The sequence below is a fragment of the Ahaetulla prasina genome, chromosome 3 (assembly GCF_028640845.1).
Source record: "Ahaetulla prasina isolate Xishuangbanna chromosome 3, ASM2864084v1, whole genome shotgun sequence".
In the NCBI taxonomy this organism is placed as follows: domain Eukaryota; kingdom Metazoa; phylum Chordata; class Lepidosauria; order Squamata; family Colubridae; genus Ahaetulla; species Ahaetulla prasina.
Window position 1 is genome coordinate 173,032,655 of NC_080541.1, and position 13,532 is coordinate 173,046,186.

Here is a 13,532-nt window from a genome sequence, read left to right on the forward strand (position 1 = left end):
GAACAGAAGCCAGCTAAATTAATGATTTTCTTTAATTTCAACTACCTGTTTCTGTGTGCTGTGGTATGGTGCCCTACTTTATCTTCTTATATATGAAAGGGGCTTTAAAACACTGCCTTATGTAGTTCATAGAAACGAAAACAGTCTTATATATATGTAGGGTAAATTGTTATCAAGTAATTCATACTAATTGGTTCTCCTTTTATCCAGGCTGTTCAATTAACACAGATTTTGTTTACAGATCCAGCAGCTTTTAGAGGCACAAACTCTTCAGTCCTGTGCTTCTAGATCCATAGAAAACAATAGCATACAGTCTGAGAAGCAAGTAGAATTTGTTGCCATGGAAACCCAGTCTTCTCCAGGGTTACACATGAAGAAAAGTATCAGCATTGCAGTGAGTACAGGTAATGTTTTATTGTACATTTTCTTTAAATGACACTAAACTCTGGAAAATGCTAAGCATTGGAGCCATTTTGTTCTGGTTGTTCATAGCTTATTATGAACCTGCCCTTTAATTTCTGCAGAAACCTACTTAGTGACCCATACTATAATATAACATTATGCTTCAGATTTACAATTTTGTAAAATAACTGGATTGTTTAACTTTCACCTGGACACATTGGGCCTCTGTTACTAAAGAGATATTTTGTAAAGAGATCATATAACCCTCAGGTCTGGTTAGAATTATTTATGCCAGTTTTAGGATTACAAACTAGCACTGCATACAAAGACAAGCTGGTGATAGAGTACCGTTTTTTCAGTTGTTTAACAAATGTTGCATGTACAATAAGAATTAGCTAGTACAATAATCAGATCAGTTTATATCAGTAATGAAGTAAGTGCATTGTAAATGGTGCAAAGTTATTTCAAGATATGTGTCACATACAGCATATAGTGCAGCAGCTTAGTTTAAATTGCACAATATTTTTATTTGACTTCCTATAGGTGCCAGCTTGTTTTGGAATACCCCTTTGGAAAAGAAAAAAGAGTCTGTGAAAGAAGATGAAGTTGAAATTTCCAATGAAGACATCACTATTTCTATGAGTGCAGAAAAGGACAGTAGTCAAACAAGTATTGCCTCTTCATTAAAAGCTGTTGATATACCCAGCTTTGTTGATAGTGTCCATATTGTTGAAGGAGGAATTAATCAGTCTTCTGCAGGCCTGTGGTAATTTTTTTTATAAAGTTAAAATATTCTTTCTGACTTCTTAAATCTTTTGTTATGTTTAAGTCACCTGTGAGGGTTTTTTTCAGAACTCAAGCTAGTATTTTAATTTGTAGTATGAATACCAGATTGGCTTGGTTCAGCTCTATTCTAGCGCTTACATATTACTGTAAGCACTAGAATAGAGCTGAACCAAGAATATATATCTTATATTCTAGGATATATTGCTCATAGATAGCAGCCTGGATTGGCTGAATTGAATTGTTCTGCACTATGACATTTTATGCATTTAAACCTCAAAATAAGTTGCCTATATATTTTCTACATTTGCCTCCTATTGAAAATCTAACATTTTAATCCTAAAAATAGGATACAAAAGCAGCTTGATTCAAAAATTCTGTTTGGATTTGAATCGAGATAGCTATTTTCTTCATAGTAGTTACTTTAAATGAATCATATAGCAACTTCTATAGCATATAGAATCAATATTTTGATTCTAGCTCCAACGTGGACAGTTCCCCAACTTGCTTTTAAAGGCTGTATTTCATTTATGCAGAGCGCATCATGAGAAAGGCGGGGCTAGATGAATCAAAAGTTAGAATTAAGATTGCCGGGAGAAATATCAACAACCTCAGATATGCAGATGATACCACTCTAATGGCAGAAAGCATAAAGGAACTAAAGAGCTTCTTGATGCAGGTGAAGAAGGAGAGTGCAGAAGTTGAATTGAAACTCAACATTAAGAAAACTAAAGTCATGGCATCCAGCCCTCTCAATTCCTGGCAAATAGATGGGGAAGAAATGGAGGTAGTGACAGATTTTATTTTCCTGGACCACAGATGGGAACTACAGCCAAGAAATTAAAAGACGCTTGATCCTGGGGAGGAAAGCTATGGCAAATCTAGACAGCATTTTAAAAAGCAGAGACATCACCCTGCCAACAAAAGTGCATATAGTCAAGGCAATGGTTTTCCCAGTTGCAATGTATAGCTGTGAAAGTTGGACCATAATAAAAGCTGAGCACCAAAGAATTGAGGCCTTTGAACTATGGTGCTGGAGAAGGCTCCTGCAAGTCCCTTGGACTGCAAGGCGATCAAACCAGCCAGTCCTAGAGGAGATCAACCCTGACTGCTCTTTAGAAGACCAGATCCTGAAGATGAAACTGAAATACTGTGGCCACCTAATGAGGAGGAAGGACTCACTGGAGAAGAACCTAATGCTGGGAATGATTGAGGGCAAAAGAAGAAAGGGACAACAGAGAATGAGGTGGCTGGATGGAGTCACTGAAGCAGTAGGCGTGAGCTTAAATGAACTCCAGAGGATGGTAGAGGACAGGAAGGCCTGGAGGAATGTTGTCCATGGGGTTATAATGGGTTTGCAACTAATACTTTGCAACTAATAACAATTCCATTTGTGAAGATCTTCTCCAATGTTGTCAGTCTCAGTAGACCTCAAAAATAGGGATAGCATCAATTGCGAAAAATGTGGGGGAGCACAATTTAAGCAGTTCATCTCATGCATCCCAGTCATATTTTTGGTACCATAATATGTTCATAATGAGAGGTTTTACTCACATTAATCCTTCGTGTGATTGTGAATACTCTGGTTTCTGGTCTCTGGTCTCTGGTCTTTGTTTCTTGGAAGCCTCAACTTATAATTGGGGAAACACCAACAGATGCAATCTGAAGACTTTTTTCAGTATACAGGCATTGACAATGGATTTGCTTTGCAAGGAACTGTCAATTCATGTTCTTTGTCCTGGTCAGGAATAATACACAAAATAGAATTAACTGTAAGATCAGAGTAATTAAAAACATACTTTTCATGCACAGATAATGGAAATGAATACTATATATACCCGGTAGTAAAATTGGATTTAAACAATTGTTTGACATATGCAGTTCTACATAAAACATTCAGCAGAAAATATTAAATCCATATTTATTTTAATAACTGGAAAATGTTTCATATATTCAAGTAATATACTAATGGAGATACTACTGTTACCTTCTAGTCATGATTATGAACATATTGCTTGCAGTAAATGAAAATCAACATTTAAGTAATTTCCAATCTAAAAACATAATAAATGTTCTAAAATGTGAGAGTTTGATGATAATCTTAAAGAGTTGGAAAAATATGAGATCTAGTTTAAGATGTAAATTCTGCTACAATGATAAATGTAATGTATTAATTCAAATCATATCTGTTTTTACTAATAGCAATGGACCACTTGCCATAGGAATTGACCAAGCTTCCCTGCGGAATGAAAATGGTAACAAATGTTTGCAAACCAGTCCGTCAGAAGAAACTGGCAATAATTTTGAACCAACTGATAAACAAAATTTTGACTGTGCCATTACTACCCCACCAAATGTATCACCAGATGATCAAAAAATGTATCAGGATTTATTAGTAAGTTTTGTTTGCACAGTATAACTTTATTTAATTCAAGTGTTTAACAGTGCTGGCCCTATAAATTAGTTTCTTTCTGATTGTTTTAAAAAGGTACTTCATAGTAAAGTCTTTATTATCCATGCAGCTTAAACTTCCATGCTTTCCTTAAAGTGCTCAATAGGGTATTTCCAGCTTATTGTTAATATTTCAGAGCTGCATTCTATCATGTACATGATTATTTCTTTTAAAAAGTGGTGTGGGACAAAATAGGTTAAGTTGCATGATTATTAAAATTAAACAGAATTATGATATTTTAAATATAAACTTGAACAGATTATTTCTAAATGTATACATTCTAAAGACTCATACTAAAATCTGTTTAACTATAAGCTAATGACATTAGTTGTGCATCTATGTTTTGAGAGCTAGAAATAAATTGCCTACAGGTTTTCTTATGGTAATATGAATACATTATGAACATGCTGTGAATTCCTATGGAGATGTCATCCTGCAATTTTATTCATCTAATTTTATGTTCTTTGTAATATTTCTATAGGGTCAGGTAAATCGATTTTTGAAGGAATCTTCTGATGAAAGCGGTCCCTCTCTGAAAGAGGATCTGATTAAAGATGAGTGCACTACATCCTTAAAAATAAACAAGGCACAGAAAAGAAGCTCAGCATCAGACATGGTCCTAAGAGATAAAGATAGTGTTCTGAATGCAACCTTGAAGCAATTAAGAAACCTTGGAGTAAATTTTGATTCTTCTGAGAAGATGAACAATGTACACAAAGTGGAGAATGCTGGGTAATGGCAATTTATTGATTTTTATTTATTGCTAGGGTTTGTATACTACCTCAGTAAGTCCAGTTCTGAGCTGCATATAACTAACAAATCTGTTAATGATGTTTTGACCACATCCTACAGGCACCCCTGCTTCCATGCATTATTATATTCCAGCTATACTAGGATTGGCTTCCTTGTCATTTAAATCAGATTCTGTAGCATTAAGCAGTATTTTGAGCTTCTCTAGTGAGGAATGAGTAGTCAAACATTTATGTGACATGGGAACAAAATCTTGTCAGATTCTCCAGAACACTGGAGAAAATAATGAGTACATATTTTATTTACATTTCAGTATGTACATTGGGACACTCTAGCTTGTGATAAAAATAAAAGAACAGAAAGGACTAAAGGGTTAGGGAAAATGACATGGTGTTTTGTCATCTAGAGAGTAACGGGAAGCCTCAGGCCATTTAATGAGGCAGACTTTTTTGTTCTTCTCAGTTTGATAACTTTTTTTTTCAGAATTATTTTTTATAGCGTATTTTTTTCTTGAGCAAAAGTTTGTAATATCCAACCCAGAATCAAGTTTTATAGCCTTAACTATTAGTAGAAAGCTTGAAGCATTGTTAGTGTCCTCAATCTTTATGGATTGAAATTTGGTTTTTACTACCCAGCATTAAAATTATTTCCAGTTCAGGATTTGGATGCAATATTAAACCATTGTTAATTTGAAATGAGAATGAAAACTACATTTCTGATTTCTTTCCTACAGTCTTGTCCGTGCAAATCTGGCCTATAAAATTTTCAAAATTTTAATAATTAATAAAGCCACAAATGACTGAGTATTCATGCATCTATGTCTGGCTAATAATCTGAAATATATGTGACAGTTATCTTTTGCAGACAACTAGCTATCTAGAGATCAGGGTTACTGTTCAGCAGATTATAAATTCTCCTTTTGCACAGAATTGCTTAAAAAGCTTACAAGGGTAGATGTCTGTCAATGCTATCTAACTACTTTTGTTGTGAGATAATCTGGACATATGCATTCTTATTCCAATCATGACTTGTGTTGAATATACTTTAGAATTGTATTTTTTTCTTTATATGTAAAAAATCAAATGGTTTTTTTATGGACAGGAATATAAAGGACAGAAATAAAAGGCTGCTTCCAGACATGTAAATTCCCCTGATAGAGACAAACAATCTCAATAAAGTTAATCACTTTGTAAATTTCACTGACAATATGAAAACAAATTTATGTGTCATATTAAAGCTGTCAAATTAGGAAACTACATGGATACTAAAACAGATGACATAGTATATTCACATTTTAAGATCAGGTGGATCTTAAATTGAATAAATGGTAATGTGCAGAATTATTTAAATGTGTCTTTTTCTTTTCTAGTGTATTGGCTTGCATTAATCCTGAAGCAATAGTACCAGGACTAAACTATATCTCTTTTGCTAATGTTGGTATGAGTGGCTTAACTCCCACTGGAGCAGACCTGAGCATGGAGGCAAATGCTATTGCTCTCAAGTACCTGAATGAAAATCAACTGTCACAGCTTTCTTTAAATCATTCAAGCCAGAGAAATTCTGTGACTTCATCTTTACAGACTCTTCTGCAAACTAATACAGAGAAGTCTTTGATGGGTCTTGGTTTAATTTCGCCTGGCAACATGTCTTTTGCAACCAAGAGATATATGAAGAAGTATGGCCTCCTACAAAGTAGCGATGGTAGTGATGATGAAGAGGAGCAACTATCTGAGAACTACAAGGGCAAAGAGAGTTTAGAGCCTGTTCTGCACTTGGATTTCAACCCTGTTTTAGAGGGCTTTGCTTCCTGGGAAGGCTCTTCTGAAAGAACTGGTGAGAAGCAGATTAATTTTGATCCAACACACTGTAAAACTGAATCATCTTGTCACCTGCTGCATTCAGAAGGGTCTATCTTAAGAAATGTTACAAATGCTGTTTTGCCACCCAGAATCCTGCACCAAACTAATGAAACTCCGCACCCTTTTTTAAAGGATTTAAAGCCAAAAATGAAACTTTTGCCTGGAGAAGCAGAATTTACACAGCATCCAGACAAAGAAAATCTAAATGTTCACATTGTGACTGGAACTCCACAAAATCCCTCTGTTGATAATTTAAATCAAGCAGAAAATGTTAACTTAGTGGGCACTTTTCTCGATGTAAAACAACTCAGACAGCTACCAAAGTTATTCTGACTTATTTACAAATTACTGGCATCCTCTTTTCTTCCTTTTTTCATGGTTCGGAAAAATCAAGAGATACTGCTGGCTAAATATAACTTACATTTTTTTCTTGGCAATCCATAAATGGGAGAGTGGTTCCTAATTTCATATAAATACAGCAGGTTGGGTCACACAATAAATTTAGGTCTTTATGCATACTAGAATATATTTACATTCCAAATGATCATTGAATATAATCAGGATACTACCGGTATGTAGGGTATTTTTAAAGATGTTGGTTTGTTGTTTATTAAATGCAACAAGAATGAAATAATCCATGTTGAAGCAGACTGAGTTTAAAGCAAGTTTGATTTGAAGTGTTTACCAGTTTTAACTCTTATTTTATGAATTTGAAATAAAATGTCCTATAAAATGTTATTTATAACAAATGCAATTACAGTAGGAAACAAAACTAGGTTGACAAATAATAGCCATCTTATGTGATTGACTTGCCATAAACACCAAACATTATATTCTGTAGTTCCTGATTTGTTTAATACTTTGTGTGCCGAAATAAAATTGCTAGATTATTTTTGTAATGTGCTAACTTTTAGAAAACTCTGCTATAAAAATATAATTAAATATAACTTGGTTTACTTTATGCCTCTATAAAACGAGACTTCACATTTATATTACATATGCTTAAGGAAGACGGTGAACAAGGGATTTGAACAACCAAAGATAAGCTCTCACCACTGCTTTTCCTTACTTCTGAAGAGAGGAAAATTTCAAAATTATAAGCCAAACTAAATAAAATATCCTTGGTTTGGGAAAACAGTCTGCTTTACATTCAGATCGCCTTAGGAGCATACCTTATATTCAGGGCACATTTATCATCCTGTCAAATTATAAAATACTTATTAAAGTAATCCAAGTGGGAATAGATTGGTACATTCTACAGAGATAATGCACACAAGCATTATGCATATGTTATTGAGTCTTTGGCTCCCACTATGCTCTCATTAGCTTATGCTGCTTACTCATGTGTAGGTGCATTTGCATGATCAGCCTGCCAAGTGAGCTAAGGTGTTTCATGTGATTCAAATCATAATGCACATGAAAGTGACGGAAGACTCTCTATCCTATGTGGCTTAGTCTGCCCATACCCATTTTCCTGGAATTTATGAGGTTTTTGAAATGTCTTGATATGCATTTTTATTAGAAGCTCAACTATGTTGGGAAAACATTCTCATCTCTCCAGACATTAGGCAACCTTTCTTGTGGCCAAATTAGTGCCCAGCAATTGGCTTCTGCATTAGTTCTGTTTCTTGAATCCTTTCATGCAATCCCCCCCCCCCACTCTTTCTCTCTTTCACACACACACACCACAACTTTTGGGAATCAACTCTAGGCTTCTAACCAGAAGAGAGTTGGAAAAGAAAACCGTCAATCTTGTATTTGGAAACAAGGTTTATTTACACAATTTTCTCTTTATACAACTCTAGAATGGAATCAATGGAGAAACTTTAACATTAGATGCAACAGCAGTACAGCACTCTGTTGCAGTGGCAAGAAAATAATATGGAATAATTGGAGTTTTATTGATGTTTTGCCTGTTTTCTTGTATTAGTTGGTTTCAAACACTTCCTCTCTCTGCAAAAGTGTTTAATTGGCTTCTATAACCATCTGTAAAAAGACCTGTGTTGCCACCACTGGGGGAAGGTCTGTCTCTCCTTTCTGAGGTTACATCTGGGTGTTTTCCATGTACCACTATATACTGTCTGAAGTAGAATCTGATTATTTGCTGACCTAATATTATTGGGAGCTGTTTTCCTCTAAATTCTTCACATTATTTTGACACTTATCAGATGCCCAAATGGGAGTGGAGGAGGGTCAATCTGCTAAAAAATCAAAGAGTTAGAATTACATAATACAGCCAAATCCCCACCCCATTAGTGCTCCGGTTGCTGGGTGATAATATGGGTCTTGCTGGCTGATAATATGCTGAAGTGGGTCAGGTAGCAAAGCCAGAGCAGAAAACCAGTTAATTGTATATTATAAGTGGCACACACATTACAACAATACAATTTAGTTAGGAATCACATCTTACGCAATGCAAACAGCCGGTGTTGTGATGATACTGTTCGGTAATGCAAAGATGAGGTGGATAGCAGTTTAAATGGGAGATTAGGTTCTCTAGTATTGCACTATGATTTCTGGCATGCACCAAGAAATATTTGAGGATTGTTTCACACAAAACTTTCAAGGCCTTGCTTCCGCAAAATTAGATGTGTGGCTCAAGACCTTACCACAAAATATCAATCCAGAATTAGGCAACTTGGTGTCCTTCAGATGTTTAAGGCTTCAATTCCTTTCAGACCAGCCAACAGTCAACTGTGGGGACCTGAAAAGGGTATTGCCTAAAACGAGGATCTCCAACTGTGGCAACTTTAAGCCTAGAGGACTTCAGCTCCCAGAATTCCCCAGCCAGCAAAGCTGGAAGTTGAAGTCCGCCAGGCTTAAAGTTGCCAAGGTTGGACACCTCTGGCTTAAAACATCTACAAGTTACCAGGTTGTCCTACCCTGCCTTCATCCCAGGCTTAGTATATGATTCCTAGCTGGGACTACGGAGTGACCAGGCCAGGGCACTTTGCTATGATCTCCAGCAAAACTTTCCACATCTAAATGGGATCCTGACCTCTGCTCAGAGAGGTCTGTTTATCAAGCGAAGGGCAGGATGAGAGAATGAGAGAGATGGAGGAGGCAGAGGAGAAACGTGATCTCCATTACTGTGCCTGCCTGGGCAGACGACTTCTGTTTTTCCCATTTCCTGCCTCTGGTGGCTAAAGGAAGTGGCGCTCGTGTTTCCTGACTCTGGTTTAAAACACAGGCCCAGCATATAGTCGTGACTGGCCGGGGAACTGACATTTCCAGCCGTTTCCCTCCGGCGTCGTGAAAAACTTCTCTGGGAAAAATCCTCGCCCCCCCACCTCCCCTCAACCTCCAGATCTTGGCACCTGGGCAAAGGGGGCGGGAGGGGGACGGCGGATACATATTTAAGCCCGCCACTCATCTTTCATTTGCTTTGGCATTTACACGGGGAAGGTCGCAAGCCCTTCCATTTCCTTTGCCGCTTCTTCCACCGAAGCTTTTTCCCGTTTGCCCCGCTTCACTTTGCATTCCCCAGCTGGTCGCTCTCTCCTTTAGGCTGAGACACTCTAGAAATGGTTTATTCCGCCGCGGGGGCGGCGCAGCAAATACACACACACACAGAGGATGAGGACGGGGCGTGCACTGGCGCGGCTGTGCCACTTTTGGACCCTCGGTGTATCGTATGTTGGAAGGTCAACGTATTCGGTTTCCCCTTCCCACCAAAACCTCATGCCCCCCATACATGGAATAAAAACCTCTTTGTCTCCTGTAGTCTAAGCATATCCCCCCCCCCCGCACGCATGGGAAGAGACCCCAGAGACCACCAGATTTAATCAGTTTTAATCGTTTGCAAGGATGCTTTGAAATAACAGGATCGCAGGTGTGAAGTGGGAATCTCGGAATCTCTCCAATCAATTGCTTTTGGTGGGAATGTTCCAAAAATTCATCAGATAAGTAATATTATCTTGATGGCTGGGGAATACTGAGAGCTCAAGTCCACAAGTCTTAAAGTTGCCAAGGTTGGAGACCCATGCTTTAGGAAACTCGGGATCAAAGAGACAACGAATTCAAGTCTTATTCCTTGGCGGTATGAATTGAGTGTAGCCAACGAGGTCTTTAAACCAGGAGCAGTTAGTTCTACCATAAGGGAAAGGTGGGGAAGCATCATTGCTGCGATGAATGGTACTGTTTTGCTGTTATGGATGAGACTTTACATAATATTTCATTTTATTGTAGCAGAGTGAGTCAACCTGTTGTGAGATCAGATGCTTAATGGATTTGTTTATGCACACCTTCAAGTCTCTTTCTGCATGGGTCTCTGTTGTAAGGACACAACCAGGCTGTTTGAGAACTCCCTGCCCTTCTTCCCACAAGCAGGTTGGCTCAGACGGTGGGTAGGGTTGGCTTTCCATACCACTTGAGGCCATGATATGAATTACGGTTTCACATCTAGTGTGAACGTAGCCAAGGTGGTTTGAAAATTTATATTAAGCTAAGATTTGTAGCTCAGGAAACTATCTGAACCAGTAGGGTATTCAATACACCATGATTAACCAAAGCATGGCTTCCCATAATGTGTGAATGAGGACAGATATTTAAAATCTCTTTGTCAGGACAGTTTGGTTCTGAGGATCCGTGGTGCTCTCTGAGCTTGTTTTCTTGCAGACCCTTCATTACCCAAACTGGGAAACATCAGCAATTTGGTTTTGTTGTTTACTATTATTACACCAGATTTTAGTTGGAAAAGAAACATCTCCCTTCCCATTTCCTTACTCACCATTCTCCCAGGGAAGTTAAAGTTATATCTGTCACTTAGCTGATCAAGGAAGTATTCTGGTATACACTGTGCTCCATCCCTGAAAGCCCAAATTCTACCACAGAAAGGCCACTGAATGATGATGCCCTTTCTGGAGCCAATTTACAGAAGGGATAGGACAGGTGGAAGGATCCCCAAGCACCATCAACTAATGCTCTAATCCTCAGCAAATTCTTTCACTTAAGGTGGGGTGCAGTGGAATGGTGGGATTAGCCACCTCTCAACTTTCCCTTTTGCTTTAATCCTTTGTTATTTTATAAGCTGCCTGGAGTTGTTAAGAACAAATCATGAATGGCCAAATCAACTGATTGATTAAATTTAAGAGGGGGAATTGGGTACCTCCTCCTTTGTCCTGGCAACATTGCCTGGTAATCAGCCAATGTAGGAGTTGGAAATCAGCCCGGCTCTCGGTTGAGAAGTGCAGAAGAGATCTGGGATGAAATGAGAGAGAATCATTAATAATCAGCAAATTCAGTCCTGACCTTATGGCTTAGAGGCATCAGGCTTGGAGAATACGGATGCTAGACCAAACATCTGGAATCATGCTGTTGTGATAGGTCTGCCTGTAATTACAGTGATCATCAGGGTATCTAGTGGCAACCTCTGGTTGGAATGGAAAATGCCAAATACTACCGCCATCTCTCTCTCTCACACGCGCGCGCACACACACACACTGGAGAAATTAGAAGTTTCAACAGCAGCAGAGTTGTTGCTAGGTTAGAATGACACTTTTGGTGTTCTTGCACAAGTCTTCAGAAATATTTAAAATAAATCATAAAAATAGCAAAGAAAAAAAACAGCTATGCCAACTCCTTGTCATCATTCATCTGCTGGTGACACAATTAGTAACACACAACTGTCAGAAACGGATTTCTCCATTTGGGTTAATTTGGACAGCAAAGAACTAACACTCTTCCAGAGTGCCAAACTTCTATTTATAACAGGTGTCTGTCTGTCTGACTTTTGACTTCAACTCCCAGAGTCCCTCAGCCAGCAAAGCTGGCTGAGGAACTCTGGGAGTTGAAGTCCAAAAGTCTTAAAGGGACCAAGTTTGGACACCCCTGATTTATAAGGAGCTCCTGTAAAACCCAACACGTTCTAGGGAAAGAGCCAGTCAGGCATTCTGTAGCAGACACCTCCGTGGTGACCAGCTGTCTGCCCTTTCCTCCAACCCAAGCCAAAACTCCCATGAAGACTAGTGCTCAGCACCCAAAGGAAGAGCATGTGCCTGCAGTGCTCCCTATGAACTGGATAGGTCCCAACCCCTGATCACATCAGCACTCAAATAGGCAGCCAAAGGTTTCAGACCAGATCCATAGCAAATGTGGCACAGAGGGGAAACGATCACTTCAAACCTGGAACAGCCAAGAGAGATTTTAAGGGATCGACATCACAAAAACCCGGCAGAAAAGGGGTGGCCAGAATTCATTAGTCTCATGATAAGGGACGGGAAGTCCATAGCATTCAAATTGTAGCAGCAAATCCTGGCAGGGTATTCCAGTGTTTCTCAATCTGGACCCACTTGAAGACGTGTGGCTGGGGAATTCTGGGAGTTTAAATCTTACCCATCTTCAAGCCGGTCAAGGTGATTCTTATGTTGAATAATTGTATGGTGTGTTTTTTTAAAGCACATTTATTTTATTGACAAGCTGTGTCTCCCGCGCTGCTCTCTTCAGCCGTTTATTTTTAAGCGACCACTTGTGCTCCCATTCCCCACCCTGTCTCCCCCTTAGCGGTACCGCACCTGTTTTATTTTGGCTCATTAAATTTAATTAAGAACAGGGTAGGTGTTCCCTATTTAAGTGGGGTGTGTGTGTATGGAGGTGTGGATGGATAATCACCTCCAAGGAAGCTAAAAGAAAGGATCTTTATTCAAAAGTGGGCAGTCGTAGTGAGCATTTGATTATTTTTGCCTCCCCCCCCCATCTCTTTGCTGTCTCTTTTTAAAGTGCACCTGAGCGGGCAAAACAGACACGTCTCGAAAGCTCTAAGGCGAGCGTTCCAAAATTCTTCTTCTCTCTCTTTCTCTCTGCATATCCCTGCAATAATTTTCCGCTTTCCCTCGATAAAATTGCCAAATAATAATGAATCATTTCATAAATAATGGGTTTAGGGGCTTATCAGGGCAGGCGGGCCAGTGCCAGCGGCTTATCTCGGTTGGCCACGTTGCTCCAGCGATCCGCTCTCCATACTAAATAGGAAACTAGACGTGATGTGGGAATGAGTTCCCGGCGCTGCGAAGCCGCCCAGCACTTCTCCGCCTCCTCCTTTAAAAAAAAAAAAACTATAGGAGGAGGTGGGGGGAACCATACCAGCCTCCATGAATAGGCCGCAAAATGGCTTCAGTCATTTTCACCTACGAAAAACAAGTGGTGAGTAAAAGGGTCGTTTTTTTCCTCTCTTTTTGTTTGGCTTGTTGTTCAAGAAAGAAAATCGCTTCGTAGATTAGCCCACACACACATACACAGTGCCAACTTCACGTATAGCGGTAAAGGATGCATTCTTTAACTATTTTATT

General features: G+C 38.8%; 2 protein-coding genes and 1 long non-coding RNA gene across 6 annotated transcripts in view; 2 read left to right on the forward strand and 1 right to left on the reverse strand.

Annotated features, from left to right (window-relative positions):
• The window catches only part of STIL (STIL centriolar assembly protein), a 20,582-nt gene extending 13,444 nt beyond the window's left edge, over positions 1–7,138 (forward strand). For both annotated transcript variants that reach the window (XM_058175408.1, XM_058175407.1), the window contains 5 exons: positions 242–404; positions 946–1,168; positions 3,388–3,580; positions 4,119–4,369; positions 5,757–7,138. In XM_058175408.1, coding sequence (XP_058031391.1) covers positions 242–404; positions 946–1,168; positions 3,388–3,580; positions 4,119–4,369; positions 5,757–6,579 — 1,653 coding nt within the window. In that variant the 3' untranslated portion in view covers positions 6,580–7,138. The remainder of the gene's footprint in view (positions 1–241; positions 405–945; positions 1,169–3,387; positions 3,581–4,118; positions 4,370–5,756) is intronic.
• The window catches only part of LOC131194429 (uncharacterized), a 19,054-nt gene continuing 6,697 nt past the window's right edge, over positions 1,176–13,532 (reverse strand). Inside the window, exon 3 of one of the 2 annotated variants that reach the window (XR_009154175.1) lies at positions 1,176–2,923. This is a non-coding gene — a long non-coding RNA (uncharacterized LOC131194429). Of the gene's footprint in view, positions 2,924–11,351; positions 11,446–13,532 lie in introns of those variants that run through there. The other variant, XR_009154173.1, reaches the window with a different exon arrangement.
• The window catches only part of TAL1 (TAL bHLH transcription factor 1, erythroid differentiation factor), a 27,755-nt gene continuing 27,449 nt past the window's right edge, over positions 13,227–13,532 (forward strand). For both annotated transcript variants that reach the window (XM_058175410.1, XM_058175409.1), the window contains exon 1: positions 13,227–13,386. The gene's annotated coding sequence lies outside the window, so the exon portion shown is untranslated. The remainder of the gene's footprint in view (positions 13,387–13,532) is intronic.